General features: G+C 32.2%; 1 protein-coding gene across 6 annotated transcripts in view; it reads right to left on the reverse strand.

The window, feature by feature from the left end:
• Nucleotides 1-27,297, reverse strand: part of phtf (putative homeodomain transcription factor) — a 146,978-nt gene that overhangs the window by 110,281 nt on the left and 9,400 nt on the right. For all 6 annotated transcript variants that reach the window (XM_085806636.1, XM_085806639.1, XM_085806635.1 and 3 more), the window contains one exon: nucleotides 11,758-11,827. In XM_085806636.1, coding sequence (XP_085662762.1) covers nucleotides 11,758-11,827 — 70 coding nt within the window. The remainder of the gene's footprint in view (nucleotides 1-11,757; nucleotides 11,828-27,297) is intronic.

Consider the following 27,297-nt stretch of genomic DNA (forward strand, 5'->3'; position numbering starts at 1 on the left):
TCATACCAATATTAATAGCTAAAAGTGGTTGCAAAATTATTTCAATACAATTAATAATACTAAAATTAATTTCTTTGGTTTATTTATGCAGTGGCTTATACTTCACTCATTCACATTAGTGCACACATGAAGTTTGCAAATACCTGCCCAAAGCTAACATGAGGCAAATTTTAACTTTTTGCAACATATTTTCATTCTGTGATGACAAATGATAAAAACTAATACCTACCTATATTTCACATGCTTAATGCTACACCAAACTTTCAAGCTTAATGCTACTTTTTTTTACAAAACTTCAAGTTATTTTTTGATAATCTGTAAATCACATAATTTGTCAGCTAATTTTTTTAAAATTGCTTTACATGCAGAAAATGTTTTCCAGTATACTTAATAACAACTGCATTGAAGTGCAAAATTCAAGCCTGAATATTCCAAAGGCCAACATTAGTTAAATTAAAAATCTGATACTGGGGGGGGGGGGGGGGTGAAACAATTCAACAAAATTTTAGAAATCTGAAAATGGGGATAAAAAGTAAATTAGATATTTACCATCAAAAAAGAATATCTGATTTTCAACAAAATTTCCTTTTTGTTACGCAGCATTTTGCAGTTAAAAAAATGAAGTATGCATTACAGTTTAGTTTTGCATTCCACAATGCTTAATAATGCATTGTTAAAAAAGTTTAAAGATTGTCAAGAGGATTTAGATTAATTGCATATTTAATGTCAGCATTGTTACGTCAAACCTAGTTATGGAATAAACTGTAAAATTATATAATATAAAAATGAACAAACTATGTGTGTGTGTATTTATGAATACTTCTTAAATTTAAGCATCACTTTAGCTTTTTAGTGGGGTATTCTAGAGCTGTGAGAACAGATCTGCTAAAAGAAAAACAACTAACTATCCTTTAACATCTAAAGTCTCTCTATTTGTAAACTGATGAAGGTAGAAATTTAAAGTATTCTCTATTTAACAAATACAGGTATGTGCATAAATGAGCGTTAATCCATTATCAGTGATAAATCTCACTAGAGACAGTTTTTATTTGTCAAACATAGTTAGAAAGGAAAAGTAGGTAAGTATCTCTAGAATTATTCTTTCTGCAGTAAACTACAAATTATCCATAAAAATTAGATAAAATTACCTCATTGACACTGATTTCTGAAATATGTAAAAGAGGGCTTTAAAAAAAGTTAACCTTGATGATATTTCAATTTCACTGTTCTCATGAAAAGAGACAAAACATCGTGTAAGCATGTTTGTAAAATATTTGTTATTAGGCAGAATATCTACTGAGAAATGGTAACAGTTATTCTAGTTTTATTTTCTTTAAATTCTAAGAAATATAGACATGTCTGCTGCAGTAAGAATGTCTGTTATGATAAGTATGTTTCAGAGTAAGTTACTTGTAAACCTAATAAATTACAAGTATGATTTATCTTTTAATAAATGTTTGTTGTTTTTGTTAAAAATGCCTTATGAGTGATTAATTTAAAAATAGAAGAAGTTAACAATCATAAAATAAATTTTTTTGCACTCTAAGGATGAATATAAATAATTCAGTATCAAAGATATAAGTGAAATTTGCAAGTTATCAAAATCCAGTATTTCTCATCACTTCCTTCACAAATACTTCAGTGCTAAACAAAATATTTATTTGCAAAATCATGGCCTTCTGGCAATCTCTCTTATTATAACCTAACTGAAAATTTTTACCTGCTTTTATTTGAGATACACATTCTAACTTCTAACATGCTACTAAATTTTATCTGGAGTATTTTAAGATGTATATGAAACTAAACATAATCAAATATTCTACATCAATTATAATTTCAGTTCAGACAGTGAAATAAAGTGTCGATGCAAATACTATGAATTCCTTATCAGTTGTATTAAAAGGCATTTACATTTCACTGTATTAACACATAGGATGGATACTGTTGCAAACTCAGCCGATAGGGGATGATAGTGAGCCCTTGAATTTAAAACTGATTTGTTTACGTTTATCTTTAGAATGTAGCTAGATATGCAAGATGTGTCTTGTCAAGTGAATTGTTCTTCGTACAATGTTACAATGTGTCAATAAAAGATTAAAAGCTAAGTAATATTCAATTACTCTCTTTAAAAGCTCAAGAACCAGGTAAGATCTATTATTTATATCCGATTTGTTCTATGGTGCAGAACTACCGGGAGCTATAGTAATTAAAAATGACACAGCCTAGTGAATTAGAGAAGTTAAAGAGTAAAAGAAAAACTATTCAAATTTCTTTAACTAAAATTGTGAATAAAATAAATACAATATTAATTATGACTATTTGGATGACTTAAAATGTGAGAAGAAAAAGCTAATCAGATCTATCAGCTAGAATCTACCATAGAAAGCATTATAAGTAATTTATAAATGCTTGAAGCTGATGTTCTGACAAGCCAGGAATACCGCGAAAAGATTACGAGTTCCAAATCGAAACTTGAAAGACACTTTAAGCGTAAACGTGAAAACAAAAGTAAAATTGATGCACACAATGAATCCTCTAGAATTCCTGAAGAAGGGGTAATTATTAATTATCCTAATGTCAAACTGTCAAAATTAAAAACAGAACCGTTCGACGGCAAATATGAAAACTGGCAGGGATTTTGTGGACAGTTTGAAGGTGCAATTCATGAGAATAAACAGTTATCAAAAATTGATAAACTATTTAAAACCATTTTTAAAGGATTCCACATAAAAATGTATAAAAGGATTGACATTAACACAAAATAATTACGATTTAGCTGTTGAGCTATTAAAAGAGCGATTTGTTAAAACCAAAATTATTGTACGTTCACACGTAAACAAACTTTTAGGCTTAACTATTGCGAAATCATGTTCGAACTTAAAGGAAGAAACAGTTATATGACACAATTACTATCCAGATTCAAAGTCTTGAAACAGCCAAAATTGAACTAAACAATTGCAGTGGAATTCTTTTCATCATTTTAGTAAAATTAATTTCTGAAGATATGGTATTAGAATATAATCGTTCTGTTAACGAAGAAAACTCATGGAATTGTTTAAAATTACAACAGTTTCTTAAACGGGAAAAAGAAACACATGAGAAAACATTTTTATTTCGCAAGACAGATGAAGTCGATAAAATGAAAATTTCGCAGTTCAGGAAATATGAGAATTCTAAACGTCTACTGACAGCAGCGGCATTAAACACTACTGCAATAAAAAATGCATGTACATTTTGTTCTACAGATGAACATACGATAGATAAATGTCCTGTAACTATAAGTGAACGGGAGGCTAGTTTATTACATCTCGGATATTGTTTTAATTGTTTAAAAGAATCTCATGCTTATAGATTTCGCCGCGATCGAATATGGTGCAAGAAGTGCGGTAAAAAACATAGCCATTATATTTGCAAGGAGGGATCAGTGACAAAAGGCTTATCGGGAAATGAAATAAACAAAATAAAGCCAAATGACAGCAATATCAATCATACATCAAATCATTTCATTTCAAGTCGAGAGGGTTGCAACATATATTTCCAGACAGCCATAGGTATGCTAACTAAAGAAAACAGGAAGTGAAAATTAAATGTTTAATTCAGAAGTCAAACAACAAAAATCAGCGTTATATTTACAAAATTTTCACAGGACTAGTTTCGATGGTTTTACCGAACCATCACCTTCAGCTGCAAAACCGCAAATGAACAAGATAGGAAATAATGATTAGATAAGATAAGAAAGCCTGGACAAGAATAAGCAAGTGGCGCCATCTGTTGGCGAAACCAGAACTAAAACATAATTTCTCTAAAAGCCGAAGGCAAATTTGGATTGGAATTAGGATCATTAACTAGAACAGAAATATTTTTATGAATGTGAAATGCCTCTAGAAAATCCAGTTCTCCAATGGAAGATGTTTTTTGAATAATTTTGGCAGCAGAAAAATTGAAAGTGTGATTTTCGGACCAACAATGTTGAGCAACAGAAGACTTCTGTGTTTCCTTTTTTCTAACGTATGCCTCATGTTCTTTGACGCGAAATTTTAAGGCTCTCTTAGTTTGGCCAATGTAAATTAAACCACACTGGCAAGGAAGGAATCCTATAAATACCCCAGGAATTCATATCCAGAATGGGGTCCTTGAGTATAGAGTTTGGAATTTTATTGATGGGAGAATAAACAACCCGAAAGTTAAATTTCTGCAAAATATGTGCAACTTTATAGCTAATTGATGGAAAGAAGGGAATGACAACAGAATTTTTATAATCTCCTAAAATAAGAGTGTGGCTTTTAGTGTGTTGAGATGAGAATTTTTTAACTGCTTGATTAATAATGTTGGGTGAAAAGCCCCTGTCAATAGCTATTGCTTTTAAATAATTTAGTTCTTCATCAAGGGCTAATTTGGAGGAGCAAACTTGAAGAGCACGGAAAACATAGGAATAAAATGAAGCTAACTTTTGTTTAGTCGGATGACATGATTTAAAGTGTGGTGGAAGGCAAACCGATGAAGGTTTACGGTAAACTGTAGTACTGAAGTTGGATGTGTTACGTGTGACCAGAATGTCGAGAAACGGAAGAGAATTGCAAGTCTCAAGTTCAAAAGTGAACTGAATAGCAGGATCAATAAAATTCATTGTTGAAAGAACTTTATTTAAATCATCTTTATTACTTTCAAACAGGGTAAAAGTATCGTCTACGTAGCGGAACCATGCTGGGAAGTTTAAAGTTTCAAACAATTTTGATTCATAATAATGCATGTAGATATCAGCCAGGATGGGACTGAGTGGGCTTCCCATGGCTAATCCCTCAGTTTGCTTGTAATATTTATTTTGGAAAACAAAACGTGTTTGTTTCAAACAGAGTTGAGTGAGAGAAATTAGCTCATCAATTTCGATGCAAGAGAAATGAAATTCACGAAGTCTGGTTTCTAGACATTTTAATGCACCCTCCACTGGGACATTGGTGAATAATGATTTTACATCAAAAGAAACCATGAGTAAATTACTAGGAGAAATGTTTTTAACCTTTTTTAAATTGATCCCCAATTTTATTCAAATCAAATCTAATCAAAAACCTTCGAGTCGCGTTTCAAGAATTCTGTTAAATTGCAAGCTTGCTTTACTTCGGTCCGTGATAAGGGATACACGTCAACAATTGTCCAAAATTGAACATGAACTCTATAAGCTTCATCTGGAACTTGCTAAATCATATCCAAAATTCACTGCCCTTGAACAAAAGTCTTGGTCTAGAACGGAGAATGCAGTTAACCGTCATAAAAACACCCTTGCAGTTAAATTCGAAAAACTTCTTTTACAGTCTTCCAGTTCAAGTAGTTCAAAAAATCTTCCCATTGTAAACATCAAGCCAATAGTTAATATTTCTAATGTTAGTCTTTCAGAAGAACAAGAGAGAATTCTAAAATATAATTTTAACTTCTCACAAACCTGTAAACCCTCGATTCCAAAGATTTTGGCTCCTATCGAAAAAGCTTTCAAGTTCAGTAAAGTTTCAGATTCACAGAAAGAAATGATTAGGCATCTTATTGCTCATAATGTGAAATTCAATAATAAACCTTTGAAACCAAATCTAACTGCGAGAGAAAGAGCTACAATGCGCGAAATTCATTCTAACCCGGATATTATCATTTCAAAGGCCGACAAAGGTGGCCAGATAGTCGTCATGGATAAGAACACTTACATCGATGGTGTCACTAAACTCTTAAACGAAGGACCATATAATCCGATCCCTAAAGATCCTTCACCTTCAGACTTATCCAAAATAAAAACTGCGATCAAATCTTCGCAAATCATTTCAAGCAACTTAAAACATTCGCTTATCCCATCTGTTGCGAATTGTGCCAGATTATATGCTCTCCCCAAAATTCATAAAAATGGTATTCCTTTCCGCCCTATTGTATCAAATTTAGGTACTGCCTCGTATCCATTACCTAAATATTTAGTTTCTAGATTTTCCACTCTATTAGACAATAACATTTACACCATAAAAAATTTAATAGAGTTTGTAGAAAAGGTTAAAAACATTTCTCCTAGTAATTTACTCATGGTTTCTTTTGATGTAAAATCATTATTCACCAATGTCCCAGTGGAGGGTGCATTAAGATGTCTAGAAACCAGACTTCGCAAATTTCATTTCTCTTGCATCGAAATTGATGAGCTAATTTCTCTCACTCAACTCTGTTTGAAACAAACACATTTTGTTTTCCAAAATAAATATTACAAGCAAACTGAGGGATTAGCCATGGGAAGCCCCCTCAGTCCCATCCTGGCTGATATCTACATGCATTATTATGAATCAAAATTGTTTGAAACTTTAAACTTCCCGGCATGGTTCCGCTACGTAGACGATACTTTTACCCTGTTTGAAGGTAATAAAGATGATTTAAATAGAGTTCTTTCAACAATGAATTCTATTGATCCTGCTATTCAGTTCACTTTTGAACTTGAGACTTGCAATTCTCTTCCGTTTCTCGACATTCTGGTCACACGTAACACATCCAACTTCAGTACTACAGTTTACCGTAAACCTTCATCGGTTTGCCTTCCACCACACTTTAAATCATGTCATCCGACTAAACAAAAGTTAGCTTCATTTTATTCCTATGTTTTCCGTGCTCTTCAAGTTTGCTCCTCCAAATTAGTCCTTGATGAAGAACTAAATTGTTTAAAAGCAATAGCTATTGACAGGGGCTTTTCACCCAACATTATTAATCAAGCAGTAAAAAAATTTCATCTCAACACACTAAAAGCCACACTCTTATTTTAGGATATTATAAAAATTCTGTTGTCATTCCCTTCTTTCCATCAATTTGCTATAAAGTTGCACATATTTTGCAGAAATTTAACTTTCGGGTTGTTTATTCTCCCATCAATAAAATTCCAACTTCTATACTCAAGGACCCCATTCCGGATATGAATTCCTGGGGTATTTATAAGATTCCTTCCTTGCCAGTGTGGTTTAATTTACATTGGCCAAACTAAGAGAGCCTTAAAATTTCGCGTCAAAGAACATGAGGCATATCTTAGAAAAAAGGAAACACAGAAGTCTTCTGTTGCTCAACATTGTTGGTCCGAAAATCACACTTTCAATTTTTCTGCTGCCAAAATTATTCAAAAAACATCTTCCATTGGAGAACTGGATTTTCTAGAGGCATTTCACATTCATAAAAATCTTTCTGTTCTAGTTAACGATCCTAATTCCAATCCAAATTTGCCTTCGGCTTTTAGAGAAATTATGTTTTAATTCTGGTTTTGCCAACAGATGGCGCCACTTGCTTATTCTTGTCCAGGCTTTCTTATCTTATCTAATCATTATTTCCTATCTTGTTCATTTGCGGTTTTGCAGCTGAAGATGATGGTTCGGTAAAACCATCGAAACTAGTCCTGTGAAAATTTTGTAAATATAACGCTGATTTTTGTTGTTTGACTTCTGAATTAGTATTTATTCGGCGTGTTATTGTGTCTTAATTAAATGTTTATTCAATATAGGGAGTGAAAGAACTTTTATTGCTAAATGGATATCTAGTTAATTAAAGTTAGAAGTGATATGTCAGGAATGTTTAAGTATTTTTGTTTTTGGTTCCAAAGCAGAAAAACACACAATTACTCATGATTGTGAAATCATGAGTAATTGTGTGATGGTAAACTTGAAAAGTGTTTATAATTCAAAGGAAGTAATAACCTTAGAAGCTATCGAAACTCCGTGTATTTGCGAAGCTATAGTTAAAGCACCTGGTAGAGAGATTAGTGATTATTGTAAGCAGATGAAAATACAAATGGCAGAAGAATTAGATTCTGAAAATTTAAAAATATTGTTGTTAATTGGTTCAGATTATTTTTGGAGTATTGTTACTGGGAAAATAAAACAAATGGCAGGCTCATTAGTAGGAATGGAAACGAAACTTGGGTGTGTGTTCAACAGATCTGACACATCAATCAGATTGAACTCTAGGGAAGTCAGAATAATGAAAATATTGTTCGAAATGAAAACATTGAAAAAATGGAAATTTTAAAGAAAATATTTGATTTTGAAAGTTTGGGAATCGAGTGCAATGAAAATTTTAAAGATGATGAGGATTTTAAGGGAATTCGAAAGCTCTATAAAAATGGTTAATGGTCGCTATGAAGTCAGTCTTCCGTGGAATAAAAACGTTAAATTTTTATCCGATAACTATGCTATTGCCGAAAGACGTTTTCAAAAATTAGTTAATAAATTTAAGAGAAATCCTTCCTTTCTTACTCAGTATAAGGAAATCATTTCAAAGCATGTTGCAGAAGGAATAGACGAAAAGGTTGATTCCAGTATGTCTGAAAGTAAAGTTTATTATATGCCTCACCAAGCAGTAATTCGTGAAGATAAATTAACTACAAAAATGAGAATTGTTTTTGATGCATCTTCTAGTGTAGCAAACTCCGTTTCCCTTAACGACTGTCCGAATTTAATGGCAGATTTATTGGCATTATTTCTGCAGTTCAGATTGAACAGGGTCGCCTTGACAGCTGATATTGAAAGTGCGTTTTTGCAGCTAGCATTAGCACAAGAAGACAGAGACAATGTTAGATTTCTGTGGATTAAAGATGATACCAACATGGAACCAGAAGTGCTGAGAAGGATGCGGGTTAGTTTTGGGCTAAGGTCAAGTCCATTCTTGCTAAATGCAACATTGAAACACCATGTAAGTAAGTATGAAAGAGACTACCCAATTGTGTTCCAAATCCTAAGTAAAAAATTATATGTTGATGATCTTATCCATAGTTTGCAAGATGAAGAAACTGCCTTTGAAGTTCATCGACAGGTGAAGTTTGTTTTAGGAGAAGCTACATTTAACATGAGAAAATGGCAAACAAATATATCTCTACTTCAGGATCGATTTAATGAGAAAACTGCTTCTGATACTTCGCCCTGTAAGGACTATAGCTGAAATTCTGAGGAAGATTGTATAAGCATTTACAATGAAAAACCGATGAATACGAACAATGTATATGAATTCAAATCGTCGAAAAGAGGTGCAATAAGAACTGTTGGAAAGGTGTTTGATCCAATTGGATTTATTTCTCCATTCACAATTAGGGCGAAAATGATACTTCAAGAATTATGGAAGAGAAGACTGAAATGGGATGAACCCTTACCACCAGATTTGGCAAAAACATATGAAAATTGGTGTGAAGAATTGCAATACTTGAACGAAGTGACGTCAATACGGCATTTATTTGAACTAAAAGAAAATGACAAATTAACAAATTGACAACTTCATTGTTTTGTAAATGCAAGCAAAACAGCCTATGGAGCTGTAATTTATTTAAGTTACAGCAATTTAGTTGGAAACTCTAGTTTGGTTTTAGTAGTTTCAAAATCAAGAGTTGCACCAGTGCATGAAGTTACATTACCTAGGTTGAAACTTCTTGCAAGGCTTGTAGGAGCTATATTATTTCAGTACATTCGAAACAACTTGGAACTTCAGACTTAAATTTTATTTCTGGTCCAATTCAATGATCGTTCTTCATTGGATCAAGAGAAATTCTCAAAAATTGAAGGTGTTTGTAAAAAACAGAGTTGAAGAAATAAGAACTATTTCTAATTCAAATTGATGAAATCACTGTTCCTTAAAGTAAAACCCAACAGATTTTCTGTCTAGAGGAGACAACTTAGTGGCTCTTGAGGGCAAGAAACTGTGGTCGAAAGGACCACGTTGGATAAAGAAAGATGAAGACCATTGGCTGCAATCGAGTAATGAAATTTGGATTTAAATGAATAGTAATTCATTTGAAGGTGAATCCGAAATAGACAATGCTGTTACTTTTTTCATAGGAACTGAATCAGAAACACTCTTTGACATACGGAAATTCAGCAAACTTAGCAACATCTTACAAATCACAGCTTGGATTCAGAGATTTATATACAATGTGAAGAATTCACACAATAAGAAAAATGGGTATTTAAAAACAGAACTACTTCAACTAGCTGAACAATATTGGATCAAAAGAACACAGATGGAATACCTTCCGCAAGAATATTTGGCTTTAACTAAAGGAAGACCATTGCCAGAAAATTCAATCATTAGACAATTTAACCCTATTCTAGGTAAAAGAGGAATAATTTTAATCAGAGGGCGTCTTCAGTATATTAATATTTCACAACAAGGAGCACAACCTTTTGTTGCCAAGTGCTTGTCACTTGTCTGATCTCATTATTAAGGAGTGCCATGAAAGAGTAAGACATGGAGGTGTAGCAGAAACACTAACTCATCTCAGAGAGAAAATGTGGATTTTAAGAGCCAAGCAAAGAACTAAGAGTGTTATACATAAATGCCTTTTATGCCAGAAATTTCGAACGAAGTCAGTGACTCAGATTACTGCGCCACTGAGAGCTGACAGATTATCAGAAACATATCCTTTTCAAAAGACTGGATTGGATTACTTAGGACCATTATATATTAAAGATCAAGATATCATGAAGAAGACCTATGTACTGTTTTTTAATTGCGCAGTAAGAAGAGCAATACATTTGGAATTGACTCTTGACTTAACCACTCAGTCATTTCTACAAGCCTTTCGAAAATTTGTTGGAAGAAGAGACATTTGCAGTGTGATTTATAGTGATAATGCAAATACATTCCACAAGGCAAACAGAGAACTGAATCTGCTGTGGAAAATCATGAGAGGGGAAGAAGTGCAAAATTTATTTGGGAAGTTACCTATCAAGTCGAAATTTATCGTCGAAAGAGCCGCCTGGTGGCGTGGTTTTGGGGAACGCTTAGTAAGATCAGTTAAGATATCCCTGAAGAAAATCTTAGGAAGAACATCAGTTTCATTTCAAGAACTGGAAGTTATATTGATAGAGACAGAGGCAGTTATCAACTCGAGGCCTCTCACTTATGTTTTAAGTGACTTGTTCTTTGTATAATGTGTCAATAAAGGATTAAAAGCTAAGTAATTTTCAATTACTCTCTTTAGAAGCTCAGAAGATCAAGAACCAGGTAAGATCTATTATTTATATCCAATTTGTTTTAGATATATATTCAGTATGAGGAACAACGCGGATCTTAGTTTACATTAGGATTTACTTTACTTATTGACCAAAATTATATTATTTCATTACCTAAATATTTATATGCAAATACTACAGATTTTTCTGATGACTTAGATTTCAAATAGCACTTATTCTAATAATAATAATAATAATAATAATAATAATAATAATAATAAAAAAAAAAAACATGAAGGCCTCAGAAAACAGGACAGTTACAGAATTAAATTTGCCAAAACTAGGAAAATTATTGTAGAAAGCTTAGTTTTGTCATACACTCCTTTAATTACAACTGGAAAATCCATTTTTTTTTTTTTATTTTTTTTATTTTTGTTTATTCTACTGCTGTTAGTTGTCTCATATTATTGGGCAAATTTCATTTCAGTAAACTAATTTTCAACAGGCTATGAGTTATATTCATAATGCTTTAACATGCATTCAAAAATTTAACACACTTTGTCTTAAAAAATGACTATGTGTTTGTGAATACAACTGCTATATTTGTAACTATATTTTATTTTTAAATGCACTGACTATTTATAAATTCTTGACATTTCAGATACTTCAGATCAGATCAATCAAATTTTGAGTGATATAGATTTTCATAGATTTTTTTATAATTACTATAATGAATTCATTTATGCTTATTTTAATTAAGATTTAAAAAGAAATAACAAATACAAATAAAATCTTAAATACAAAAACTATAAATATGAAGTACCTTGTACAAGATCAACATCTATTAGCTCAGTTTTAATACGAGCAGTTTTCTTTGGGACAGCTGAAACACCCTGCAAAAGATTAAAAATATATATATTAAGTATATGAAAAATATTTCCGCTTTCTATGATAACTTTGAAGAAAGCCAGAAAAAATGCCATGCAACTAAAATATTTTACATTTAAAAGACATTTTATTCGTGGAAATATAAGCATAATCCAAGCTACTATTTATATCCCACACTTTCATTTACACATTAAATTTTGCTTTAAAAAATATCTCATTACTTAACACATAAAAGTTGCATGGTTTTAAGTTTCTAACCAATTATTTTGTTATTTTGGCTTTGCCTTCCCTTCTTCTTGCATCGGCTCCCACCAGAGTGCACATTAGTTAAGTATTTAAATACAGAGTTCTTGAATTCGAAAGAGAGCATTAGAGGCTATCACTGATCATCTCATTATTATTCTTCCTAGTAAATGAGCTATTTGAATTGGATTTAGATTTGATAGTTAGAATTGCTCGTAGGTATTAAGGAACCAAGCCAAAGCTTGTACATGAGTTGGTGGTTTAAATTTAATATCTGAATTTACCTTAACTTTTTTTTTTTGCAAGCAGTGAAGATCATTTTCTGGTTTTATACAGGTTGTGACTATCACAGTGATGATTATTTTTTTAAACCTTAAGTTAGAGTTAATTTATTTAAAAGTTTAAGATTTGCAGGCAGAGTAAAATTTTAAATACATTCAAACAGCAATGCAACAGACAGGAAATTTACTATTATTACGGTAAAAGCCCAACAATCTGACATTCAGCTAACAGAAAGCTCAAGTAAGAGGAATATTTAGAATTTTAGAAAAAAATCTATAAATAAGAGATTGTAATACCATAATTGAATACTATTAACAAGCATACATTTTTCACCAAACAGTGTGATTTAGTACCATTAATAGCATCACACTATTATTATAAGAAGTTGGTTTAATTTTTGTAAAGCACGATACAAGTTCTATTTTTCCTGTAGCAGAAATAATGCTAATACTTGCCACAGCACAAGCATGTGCAGCACACATCACACAAACTTTGTACCAAGTGCTTCTTCTTCTTCTGTTTTGCTTCTGTGGAGGAACCTTCACGATTGCACAAGTAACTGTTAATCCTGTTATATTTACTTTCCATTGCCAAGTGGGCTATCCTTGTGTACATAGAAAGCTGCTCATCCTGAATAAAGAATGCTTTTTTGCTTACCCAAGTGTTGTTATTTTGGAGTCAGACAACCAGGGAATTTTCACTACATCAGTCATCTAGATGACTAGTGGCTCGGACATGATGGTCGACGTGGAAAGTTATGAAGCAATAAAAATTGAAAAGTGGGTGAGTAGCTAACTCTTTAATTTCTTTACAAATAATAAGGCATTGTACTGAAATTAGTTATAATTTAAAGAATAATTTGAAAGTTGCTTCCTTAGACTGTTAAAACTGCTGAAACAAATGACAGATTTGAATGAAGAACCTTTTGCTATAGAATGGGTAAAGCAGAAATAGGCAGTTGTTAAGACAGCAATGAAACTAATTCCAAAAATAGAAATGAATTTAAATGAGCCGTTAACTGATACACTTACTAGAAGTGCAAAGGTTGAAGAATTATGTGATCTGTCTAATGAGCTAAAAAGAAAATGTTAATTCACTAAAAGTTTTAGACAATAAAATTAAAAATAATATACATTTAAATAAATTAGAACAGAAAGTTTTACATAACCAATATTATCAAGAAAAAGTCGCCAAATGGCTATGGAGAATTAGACAGTAATATAAAATTGTATTTGGGTAGTGATTGGAGTGTTAATACTTTACAGAATGTAACTTCTGAAAGATTTGCTAGAAGTATGGTGAAACTGCCTAAGTTAGAAATATTCAAATTTTATGGGGACCATTGTACTTATCTAGATTTTTATCTAGATTTTTGGAATAGTTTTGAAGAAGCAATACATAATAATCAAACATTGAAAAAGGTTGAAAAACTGAACTACTTAAAAATCTTATTTGCAAGAAAAGCTCTTAACATAACATAACAATGGTGGCGTTTCCTTCTTAACCCTTTAACTGCTTAAGACGTGTTTAAACGTTTTTGGAATTTCTTTAAAAATGCTTAAGACGTCTTTACACGAATTTCAAATCGCACGAAAAATGCTTAAGACGTGTATACACGAAGCCCGAATTTCGCGAAGATTGCTTAAGACGTGTTTAGACGACGCGATCTGGTCTTCCTTCCCCTACCTTTCTGCAGGCGGCTGTCAGTTGCCACAAAGGTCTTAATAGGGTGTGAAGTCTCTTTGAAAAGAGCACTTTAGGAAAAAGTCCTTAGAGTGAAGTATCTTTGTCAGACAGCAGGTATGTATTATCTGTGTGCCGACTAAAAGTTTGCGAAAGAAGATAAATTGTTTTACAACTGTTTGCCTTGTGGTACTTTATACAAATGAAAGTCAAACAGGATCCGACCTTGTTATAGTACATTGCCGAATTTTAGTAAAAACAAAAAAAAAAATAAGAATTGTAACGGAGGACGCCTTTATGCCTATATGTTATAGAATCAAATATTTTATTTTTGTATTGAAAAATGATTACAATTTCTGATTCGTCAGGAAAAAATATAAAATGTTGTAACCAGCTTTCTTGTTTGCCTTCGTATTTCAAATGCGTGTTATTATAATGGTATATTCTTTTTTTTACATTTTTAAATGTTAAAACTGTGCTTTCAGCATGCCTGAGTTTTGTACTCGTATGTGTGGCTCTATGCTCCGTAGAAATGGCGAACTGACATATAAAAATTACATGAATGTTGAAAGGAAGATATTCTACTTGAAACTTCAACTAAATGGAATAAATGAATACGCTGAAGGAATTTCCAGAAATATTTGTTTTAAAAATTTTATTATTAAGATTTTAAATATAAAACGTTTTCAAATCTAAAGAAAAAAATATGTAATCCTTGAAACATTTTTGGAAAGAAATCTATCGATATAAAATCTCTTAAAATTAATGGAGTGTAAATCAATTAAAACAGTTAGTGTACGGAAGGGTTAGATATACTCTGCACAAAAAATTACAGTCAGAAGATCAATTATTTAAAGATATAAATTAATTACGTTAAAAGAATTTAAAATAAATTAACATCTGTCCAAATGTCAATGCTAACAGCAATAGCACGAATGAAAGTTATTCTTTAAATTCCGAACTTAATTCATCCGTCGGTACGCAATGATTGTGTCTTTGCGATTACTTTTCTTATAGATACTACAAAAGGCCGCCAATGAAGTAGCGGTAATATCGTTGATTACTAATAGTTTGAAGCGGGTTCAAATCCTGACGAATGGATTGCCTGCATACCAGTTTTAGCGAATTTTTGCTGCCCATGTTTAATGTGAATATGAGCCAATTTTAGTTAGCTTTTCATGATCACGTGCCTTGACTACGAGTCCTCGCTCGGGTTATGTTTGGTTTGGCTTGTTAGATTATTAAGCACGTGAAGGCAATCTGTCTAAGGGGAGGTATGCTTTTGTGATAGATTTTCTAAGGGAAACAATCTCGCACTACAAAAAGTTAAAACTATAAAAATGCCCATGCAATCAGCTTGTTCACGGGGGTTTGAATGCAGGTCAAACTATCAGTATGTTAAGAGAAGCGATTTCAAGAATGTTTAATTATTTTATTTAGTTTGTCATAAGCTAAATAAAATAATTAAACATTCTTGAAATCTCTTCACATTACTGAAATGGCAATAACTTCGAATTGTACTATGCTACCACTTTTCCTCTAATATGAAATTTTGAACTTTTCCGTTATCGGACAGCACACCAGCGACTGAGCGGAGTCTAACGGAACAACTGGTGGTTCTGTCCGGGGTTCGAATCCCGGCAAATGGGCTGGTTGCCAGGATGATATTCTTAGTTTTCCATATATGTAACATGTATGCAAGCCAATTTCCGTTAGGCAGTCCTCGAACGAAGGCATCCTTCACCTTAGGCAAATAACCATCAAGTACTTTACCATAATCAAATAAACCTTTATCCATAACATGCTTCAAATATTTTTATGTTGAAAAGTTCATGTGCCAAAGTTGGCCCCGTTGAATGAAATATGTTGTTTATTTTTTCTTTGTTTTTTATAACAACAATGTTCTTGTTTTCAGAATCTGAATTATCAATAAAATTCTTTTAATAATATGCGATTCTATTTTGTCTTTTTGTTTAATGAAAAATTAATTTAAGCGACAAATTTCTTACATTTAGAAAAATTTTCGATTTTCGAAACGAGTTGCTGTCAAAAGCGCATCTTCTCGTTGCTGCATATATTTATTTAAAGCAAACTGCTTGGCCCATGTGCTTTTATATTTGAAAAGATTCACAGAATTTTCAACAGGGAAATAAATTTATTAATTTTACTGAATTTTATGGATTCTTTGTGTTTTGAGGTAAAAGTCAAACCATCAGATATGTGATAACCTTATAATAAGGGTATATAATCAGGATTTTGCGCCAGACATTCCCAGCGAAATACATTACAAAAAATTATCTATGTAGAATTAATGTATATTTCATTTAGTATTTTAATTTATCAGTGTTATTACACATCAGTTTATCAGTGTAAGTTATATCGAGTTTTAGTTGTGTTCGATATAAGAATTTTATTTGGTTTATATAAATCCGATTCGTTTAATAATATTATATTTATTAAATACTATTTATTAGGTTTTTCCAAATCTGTCAAACCCAATCAATGGCCTCCTGGCTAAGATATCTGATTATCGCTATTTCGACTCATATTCGAATCCAAACAAATGAACTGGTTGCATGGTTGAATTTTGTGATTTCCCCTACGTGTAACATGAACATGAGTACGTTTTACTTAGAAAGTCGTCCATGGAGACATTCACTGCCTTCGGCTGATAGATCTCGTTTCCTTTGCCATACTCAAAAAATCTAAAAATTTTTCAAAAAGACTAACAGATGCATATAACAAAATAAAATTAAGTAAATGCATATAAGAAAATAAAATTAAGTAAATGTATATAAAAAAACTGAAGTAAATGTATATAATGAAAAAAAAATGAGGTGAAAACAAATTTTTAATAATTTTTCAATACAGTAGTTTTTAAAGTGCTTGTTTTCAAATTTTATTTCATTTTTATGTATGTACTAATATACAGTGTATGTGTGCGAAAGTGTGCTTGTTCGGCATATCCATATATATTAATTAAATAAATCTGATTTGAAAATGCATGCACTAATGCGCTATTCTCGTAATTTGAAAAACACTAAAGTATTGTCTGAGAAAAATATTTATAAAGAAAATTAAATTTCGTCTCCTTACTCGGTGCTATATAAAAAATTTAAATAAGCTTATTAATTTTTTTCTTCTTTTTTAAAAACAAATTAGTTTCTTTTCATCTATATACGAAAAATAACAAAATCTTGCTGTCAGAATGGAAATTCTTAAAAATATAAAACTCGTTTTTTTTTTCGAACAAAAGTTTCTGAGAAATTTCTCTAGGTCAGCAGGTAGTAACAGGACCACCGACTGCTTTGTTTGAAAAACCCGATGAAGTGGATGATTTTACCCCCAAAAGGTTTTCTTTAACGAAGCAGATGTGGTCCAAATGGCTTTGCTGAGAAGTGTTCATATTTGAATAGCTTGAAGCTTGAAAGCTTGAGTTGGAAGACTTATTGTTCTCGAAGCAATCAGTCAGACAGCAATAAAATTTGTTATAGATATTTCTCTCTCTCTATGTGTGAGTTCTTGAAATCTTGGAATGGGTGAAAGTTTATTTTGTTTTACATAAGGAAACTGCATGTAAAGCAAAATAATTCAAGGCACCCATTGTATGTTAATCATTGTACGTCCCCTCAGCTCTTCGGTTAGGTATTAAGAAAAGAAATTCCTATACTGCTTTTGTATTACAGTCAAAAGTTGTTAATTCGGACACCCATAATCCGGAATGATCTATAATCTGGACCTAAAAGCTAAAATCTTTCTGCGCATGCGCCGCGTTGACGCATGCACATAGGCGTTTTTATGCGTGCGCGCAAGACATTTACGACTGCGCATATGTGTCTGCGCAAGCGCAGAATACTTTTCGCGTGTGCGTTTAATGTATAAAGGACGGTATAAGCTAAAATTATCTATTTCCGTTAATGTTGATGATTGCGTTGTTCCTTAATCTTCGAATTGGATCCGGCTTATTATTTTTTGCAGACTGGAAGAGCAATTTTATAAAAGTAAGCTTGAACTTTCGATTATGTCAAATAGAATTTCCGATGCTGGAGCTCCCAAAGGATCTAGAAAACGAAAGTATGTTTCGATGTCCATCAAACAAAAAACGAATTGCTACAGAAAATGGATAAAGGCATATCCTTTGTTTATCTAACCATTCCGAAATCTGTTTATCAATTTCACGCTGCTCTGCGCGGGGGGGGGGGATGTCGCGGTGCGCAATGAACTGGAAGTTGATCTGTCAGCACTATCGTTATCTTCAGGGCAGATGTTTTTATTTTATTCGGCTTATAATTCCTTACTAAATGTAGTATTTAATCACGATGTACTCCGTCTTCGATATGATTTAAATCAGATTCCTCGTCATTATAAATATCACGAATACAAATCAAATAGTTTTCTGGTTGCAATTTTCTAATTTCGGCTATGCATAAGATATGCTTTACGCATGCGCGCGTTGAAAGAAATGTTTAATAAAGTAAACAAATAAATATTAAGCTTCTTTTTTTGTAAATTTTGATACCCTTTAGATCATAATTGCTCATTATTTTATAAATTACGGTTTCATATTTTTAATTTTATAATTTCTGCATGCCATCTTACCAGATTTAAACTGATGATCTATAATCCGGAATCGCCGAAGTCCCGACGAGTTCGGATTAAAGACTTTTGACTGTACTTGTATAGTGAAAGATTTGAAAAAAATAGCTTCATATGAAAAGTTTTTCTCCAATGAATGAATACAGCTGAAACATGTTTCTGTCAGTATATCCACAAAACAATATAAGTATTGTACAAATAGTATTGTACTCTTTTGTATTCTATTGCATTTTTATATTACTTTGTGGTAAATTTTTTGATTCTTAAATTTCTCTCTCTCTTTTCTTATAATACACAAGTACTCTTTCAAATATGGCTGACCTATGAACCTAAATTTTATACTATAAAATTTTATATAAAAATTAGCCGTAATCATTAGGCACAGCTTTGTGTATATTATATTCATGAATACATGCCTGCAATTAATACTAAGAATACTATTGATAAAATTCGTGATATAATTAATAATGAAAATACTGTTTAAGCTAAAAATTGATTTGAATATTTTTTTCACTATAGGGTAACATGAGCCAAACAATTTTCGTTAGAAATATACAATTATGCTAATTTGACACATCAGATAGAAAATATTTTATCGTCATCATCGGATATGATAAAAGATTTTTACGCTTAAGATTTTGGTTTATGATAAAGCACACAGGACCTATTTGTCTAAGGGAAAAGAAGTATTCAGGGTAGATTTTTTTTTATGGGAAACAAACTGTTAATTCACAATCAATTGTACTTATAAAAAACCCCTAAACCTCCCATGCAGCCGCTAGAATTTACCGGTGCTCAGCTATCTTACCGCTTGGAGACTAGTTGGCTTTCTGAACTTACGCAATATCTATCTGAATTTGAATATTTGCATAAAAAACGAGCAAAATAAAATGACACATTGTAAATAGTACATTTTACTGAAATCAAACTTTCTTTGAAAAAGGAAAATTAATTGTAAGGAATAAGATGGATGCATTTAATTATTTCCAAGTGGGCAATAACAGCGCTGATCATATGTTTCGTATAGGAAATCATTTTCTTCGTGTTATCGTATAACGGAAAATATCCACAGATTATATTTTACAGTTTTTAAGAAGTCATGGGTTATCTGCTTTAAGAGAACACCTTCATGGGCAATTTTCTAAATAAAATTGGCTTGAATTCACGTTACGCATCGAGAAAATCATACAGACCACAAGCAGCTAAACCGTTCGGTTGCCAACAACAAACTACCAACATCCAGCAATCTTATTCACTCAACTATAGTGAACTTAAACTAATGTTTGTATATTATTAGTAGTATTAAAATAACGAAAATATTTATTCTAATAAAAATTTTTGTTTGAATATCTTTCCTAGTAAGGTATTTCCTTTGGTTGGAGATTTGTCAACAATAAATGCTATGTTCAAACAAGACATTTATTTAGAGCATAATGCTTCAAAATGTATGCTGGGATCCCTAGAAAAAAAATATCGCCGGAAAATATATCTCCGAAAAAATATTTAATTATTCATATTCTTATGATTAATTATTAAATAATTAATAACTTTTATAATTATTAAATGAAATGTTTATTTATACTTTACCAAATGTACAGCAACACGCTTTCTTTACAAAAATACCATATTGAATAAATTATATTGTAAGCTAATACGTAACAACATTGCTTTGTTTAATTAAGATACAATAACAAGCCGAACAAACATTAAATTGGAAGTCAAACAACAAAAATCAGCATTATATTTTCAAATTTTCACAATCTAATTTTCATTATATCTTATCTCGTTCATTTGCGCTTTTGCAGCTGAAGGTAAACCATCGAAACTAGTCCTGTGAAAATTTGAAAATATAACGCTGATTTTTGTTCTTTGACTTCCAAATTAATTGCTTTGTTTGTTATTAATATGTCTCATCTTTCCTATTTCAGATAAAATTTACTAGTGTTTCTTGGACAGGAAAGCAAGAATTTTTAATTTGAATCAATAAATTTATGATACACTGAAAACGGTTTCAAGTTGTAATTCCCTTTCTGAATATCTTGAATGTATATGAAAAAGTAAAATGCAAATTTAATATTAATATTATCACCCTTAAAAACACCCAAATGTTTTGTATATTACTCTTAAAACTATGTAATAATTAAGGAAAAAAGAAATTATTTAAAATAATTATTAGTTGCATGCAGTTGAAGAATATAGGAAAATGCTGAAGGTTTTAAAGATTTTTAATTAATGACAAAAATACAGAAAAGCGGAAATAATACGAAATGTTTCAGCAATATCTCAGAAGGAATGAAAGTTGCACTAGATATTTGTCAGAATATAATTTTAGTGATAGCAGTTTAATCAGTCTGCATTGAAATTCCAGTGATAATCACGATGTGTTTCTGTGACATACAGATTTAGGTTACTTAGGTTAAAAATGCGTAATAATTTAAAATTTAACTGGGTAAATTTTAAAACCAATTTATTTGAAAACTGGCAGCTTCGCTGCGAGCCTTCGTCTGGCTTTTAAATGTACCGGAAAAATGGCTGAAGGGAACTCCAAACGTTAAATTTAAAAACTGCGTAGGATTTTACTCTGCAGAACAACTTCATAAAAAAAGTTATTATGTATAACAAAATTACAATGAAATAAGCAATATCCCTTAATACAAATATTAATTATCCTAATAAATAAATTAACCAAATTCCCTTTGCAAAATCTTAAGAACTCAAATGGTATAAAGGAGGTTAAGAACTTTGTTTCCTAAAAAAATCAGTCAAAACTTTTCAATATCTTAAAAACAGTGAAATGAGCAATAAATAAAATAAAGGAATGCAAAAAACAAAAAATTCTGAAAAGCAAAGTATAATTAGTGATATTTTATCTTATGTTTTCAAGGGAAAAAATTACGATGAAATAAGCTATATCTCTTAATACAAATATTAATTATCCTAATTAAAAAATTAACCAACTTTCCGTAGAAGAACAAAAATCATGCAAAACTTTTCAATATCTTATAAACAGTGAAATAAGCAAAAAATAACATGAAAGCAACTCAAAAAACATAAAATTCCGCGCAGAATTTAACTCCACAGAACAACTTTATCAAAAAAAAAATATCAATAAAAATATATTTATATAAAAATGACAATGATCTCTTAAAAACAGTGACATAAGAAATATGATGAAAAATTGTTGCCAAACCCATATTTCTAAAAGAATGAAACTATTCAAAATGATGCGATTTCATCAAAAATCTATCAACAACAATAAGACAGAAAATTGTTGCCAAAATCACACTTTTAAAGATGTGAGAAGTGTACTCAGAAGCTTCATTTAAAAAATCTTTTAAAAATACAAAATATTATCATTTTTCCAAAATTCTTTTTGTAAAAGCATTCGCAAGGATGAAAGTTTGACGTGTCCAAAAATCAAAGAAAAATAAACTGTCCTTTTTTTAAAATAAACTTTTTTAGAAAAAATCTCATTAAAAAAGTGTTAAGCTCCCTTTGTTAAATAAATTCATATTTAATCGATTTATTGAAACACGAAATTTATTTTAAGTTCGTAAAATAGCTAAGTGCATACGTTTCATGACGATGTGAAAATGGAGTGTGTAAAGTAAAATCTCGCTTTCCTATAGCCTATTATGTTTCAAAATGACACGATTTCATCACAAAACATGAAACAAAAAAAATTCGAATTTCGAAAAAATCGCTTCGAAGTGCACTGGCTCTTGTGTAGATTTACCTATGTACCAAATTTCGTAGCCGTGAGTCTATTAGCTTACGTGCAGCGCAAATGAAAGGCACACACACAGATAGACTCTTTCTTTTATTATATGTAGAGAAGATACGTAGAGATAAGATTGTTTAAGGGAAGGGAAGTTTCACAGCTGTACCCTGCGGCATTAAGACGGTCATCACGGAAAGTCTAGCCTTTTGCAATTCTCTTGAGAGCTCACATCTACCGAACAATATCTAGTAATCAATCTCACTTAGTGGAATCATTGAAGTAAAATTCTGGGAGGGATGGGAAATAACAAAAGAACTGCTTGACAATTTTCAGAGGTTTAGGGTTATTTTTGCGACATTTTATGGGAAGTTCGGTACAAAACTAGCGACAGTTTTAAAGGGATTCGCAGAAAATCACTCGACAGGCTAATGGTTAAAAAAAGAAGGAAAAGAGCTTAGGCAATGCTGCCCATTGCTCTACCACCATTTGAACACTTAAAACAAAGATTTTAAATGGTTATTCCTGTGCAAGGTAAATAGTAAATAAGTAGATAAGATCCCAAACTGCCAATAAATATATACTATTAGCAAAACATCTCATCTCCAAATTCAGGGGGTCGGTTAAAACATAAAGACATCATTGGATGAAGAGCTGATTCAATCCCTCCCAAACCACCAAACGCAAACTCTCTTGACCAAACAAGGGTGCGATGGCGAGTCTGAAAAATAAATTAAATAAGGAAGACAGAGGTACTTCCTTAAGTCAAGTGGCCAGGTGGTGTATATAGATTTGATATTTATATTCCAAAACACAGCTGTGAGAGGGAATTACCTGCATAGTTCCTTCCCCCTCCAAAGGACTCACAGGGCGTCTCATTGCTTGTTTCTTGTAGTTTCAAATTCACCTTACCTGTAGGTGTTTAGTATACATTAGGAACCCTATTATGCAAAACAGCCCTTTGTATAGAAGGGCTTGATTGAAGCTGATGTAGGGAAACCCCAGGAATTTGTTTCTAGGGATAGAAATTCTGGACATTGTCCCAGGAATTGAATAGATGTTTCCTCTTCTTCTCCACATGCTGGGCTGAGAGGAGATACGACAAGACCACATTTGTGGAGATGCTTGGCCAGATGGGCATGTCTGGTAACAATCTGAATTACCTGGCGTAAGTTAGTTCTGCTGAGGTGTATGAGTTGACCTGATAAGTTAAGTGTACTGAGCACCAATTTAGAATGAGTACAGTCTGGTAGTTTAGACTATATATCATCATGTTTGTTCTTTATCCAACTTCTTACTTCTTTTTTAACAGTTTTATATGAAACTGGGTAAAATGGTTCTGGGCCAAACATGGGTAGTCGTGAAGCATCTTTAGCTAAAAAAAAGGGGGGGAAAGCTCTTGCTACAGTTTCAGGGTTTTCTTCTAGTAGTGAGAACTACGACTCTTCCATAGCATTGCTTAAAGAGTAGTTTGGTCAAACAGACCTTTTCATAAGTTCTTATATAAACTGTTAACTATCAATCCAGTAAGAAATTGCACTAATGTAAAGGCATTAAGTAAGCACAATGAGCATTAAGCACAATTAAGAAGCTTACAAACTCTTAATATCACCAGTAGTGCATACGGAAATATATTAAGTCCTTTGATTTTACAAAAATTACCGAAAAATATGAACATTGAATATCACACAAAATTAAAATCAACTTCAGAGTTGAACATAAATAAACTTTTAGGCTTTTTAAGCAAGGAAGTGGAAAGCAGAGAAGTATCTAGCTCATTTATTTAAGCCAACTATAGAAATGTTATTAAAGGGGTCAGGAGAAAAACCTTCGAACAAGATTGCACTTCCAAAAGATATCTTAAAAAAATGCACTGATGCACATATCAGAGGTGCAGCTGCATTGACCAATTCACTGCAAGATGGCTGTATTTTTTGTACAGTTAGGAGAAACGAAGCAGAAAATTGCCCATTGGCTGTTCCGGTTAGGAAGCGAGAGGCAAAATTGGCGCATCCGTTGCCTATAACGTAGACATGTCACAAAACAGTGTTGGCAAAAAGACACATGTAGTATATACAGCAGGCCACATAATTATTTAATTTGCGATGGGAAAATTAGGAAAAGTGAAACCACACCCGAATCTGAGAATACATCAACTTCAGTTTCTAACTTACATTATTCATGAAAGGGAAACATTTTACTACAAACTGGTAGTGCTATTTTAAAGGCAGGTGAAAAACATAAGTTAGAAAGAATTCTGTATAATTCTGGATCTCAGCGTAGCTTTGTCAAAAGAGAAATAGCGGATCATTTAGCGCTAGATGTAGTTAAGAAGGACTGTATTAAAATATTTGGATTTGGGGGCAAGTTCATCTTCGTGAGTTTATGGCATAGTTCATTTAAATCTGCACAATAGAATTAATCCAGTATTACATATTACAGTTGAAGCCCTCATTACAAAGAAATCACAAATGGGCAAATAGAAGGTTCTACTAACTGGGTAAAGCGAATGGCGCTCACCAAAGAGTTTCAATTATCAAATACTGGAACACATACAGATGTTGATGTTTTGATAGGAGCCGATTATTTGTGCGATATTTTACATAATAAATCAGTAAGATTAAGCCGAAGATTAATCGCTACTAATAGCATTTTCGGATTTGAGGTTTAAGGAGGAACTTTTTATAAGCCTAGCTCTTCAGTTGTATGTGTAAGTAATGTGATAATTTAACAAATATGTATTTCTGAGAAATTAGAAACTTTATGGGAGTTGAACATGATAGAAATCAATTCTGAAGTGGAAAACAATGCAGTGAGGATATCATGCATTTGTTTGATAATAACACGGTGTATAAAGATAAAACATATAAAACTAAACGTTTGTGGAAAAAGCATCAACAGAGTTTAAGTAATAATTATGATGTAGCTAAGTTTAGACTTAATAAGCTGGGAAATAAATTAAGAAACAATTTACAATTATTCCAGCACTATGACGCAGTGTTACAGGAACAGTTAAACAAAGGGATTATTGAAGAATGGCAATCCCAAGTTCTGGGTAATAAGAGTTACTACCTTCCTCATCACGGAGTTGTGAAAGAAGAGAAATCCACCACCAAGTTACGCATTGTATACGATGCATTCTCTATGGATGAAAACGAAGTATTCCTTAATGACTGTCTAGATCTGGGAATTAATCTTCTACCAGATTTGCTTAAGATAATAGTAAATTTTCAGATTTAAAGTTGGGTTTGTAGCAGATATCAAGAAAGCATTTCTGCAGGTAAGAATTAGTGCAGAAGAAAGAAATTTCCTTAGATTTCTTTGGTTTAGGAATAATCAAGTAAATTACCAAGAAAATAACTTGAAATTATTTAGATTTGCAAGAGTTCTGTTTGTGGTCTCATGTATCCCATTTCTCCTCTCTGCAACGATTAGATTGCATTTAAAAATATATATAGAAAGTAAAAACAAAGCTTGCCAAATGTTACATAATCTTTTATGCTGATTATTTAATTTGCAGAGCACTGTGGAAAAGGCTTTGTTCATATCTTTGGATACATGAGAAATAATGGGGAAGCCAGCATGAAGTTACGAAAATTTGCCATGAATTCTGAAGAGATGAAGGACATATGTCAGAGAAAGATATTGACTGTCAGCCGGCATCTAACTTCAACGATATACCATTGAAGGTTTTGGGACTTGTATGGAATAATGCAGACGATATCCTGAAGATTGATTTATCCAATGTTTTAAAGGTGATCGAACGCGTTGGCAAAAAGCAAGCAACAAAACATACCGTGTTAAGAACATGTGGCAAGATTACTATCAGAATGAAATTTTTATTAAGGTCAATCTGGGAGAACGGAATTAATTGGATGAACCTTCACATAATGATCTGCAGTCACAGTGGAAGGAATGGTGTATCAAAATCAATCACCTGCAAAATTTGGCCATTAAGAGAGTCTACTGCGAAGATTTTTTATCTTAGGAAGTGCACATATTTTCCAATGCTAGTTTAAAAGCACATAGAGCAGAAGCTTACTTAAAAACGTGATCCAAAGCAGGCTGGAATACAAGTTTCCTGCTAGCTAAATCTCGATTGGTGCCAGTTAATTAAGTTACAATTCCACGACTCAAGTTTCTGGGAGCCAATTAAGTGAGTTACGCTTCCACGACTCGAGCTTCTGGAAGCTCTAATAGCAGCGAAATTAGGCAAATATATGTTATCCATATTTACATTTCTTAAACCTACTGATATATTTCTTTGGACTGATTCACAAATATATTTGTGCTGTATCAAGGGCTGTGCTCGAGACTGGAAGTAATTCATCTAAAATCATGTTGTAGAAATCCAACAAAAGTCGGAACCTCAAAATTGGAATTTTTGTCCAGGGAAAGAAAATCCAGCTGATAAAATTATGCACAGGGAAAAAGCACATTCTCTTGTGTCAGATAAGCTTTGGTGGAATGGACCTGGTTGGCTTCAGGAATCTCAAAACCCAAAGTTCCAAACATAGATTAAACGTCGGGACTATGCAGACACTGAAAATGAAAGGCGGTTAAATATTTCATGTGAAGTTAAAACAGAATGTGAACCGCTATTGAATTTGAATAATTATAGCAGTCTCATAGGGTTATTTGAATAAAAGCATGGATAAAGTACTTTGTTCAAAATAAACTGAAATCTGAGAAGATAAAAGGATACATGGCAGAACAGGAATTAGCTGAGTCTGAAAGGTTCTGGGTAAAATATGTTTAAGAAACAGAGTTCCAAATGGAATTAATACAATTATCTCGAGGAAAAAAGGTGATGAATAGATTTTCTCTATTGACTGGCCTTGACCTGAAATTGGACGAAAATGGACTCGTACGTTTAAGCAGAGGGCTTCTGAATTCATGTTTTACTACTAGGCAAAAAAAAACCCGTGGATATTTCCTAGAGAGCATTGATTT

The sequence above is a fragment of the Stegodyphus dumicola genome, chromosome 12 (assembly GCF_044657685.1).
Source record: "Stegodyphus dumicola isolate Sdum_Otavi_A_Nest chromosome 12, ASM4465768v1".
Taxonomy (NCBI): Eukaryota; Metazoa; Arthropoda; class Arachnida; order Araneae; family Eresidae; genus Stegodyphus; species Stegodyphus dumicola.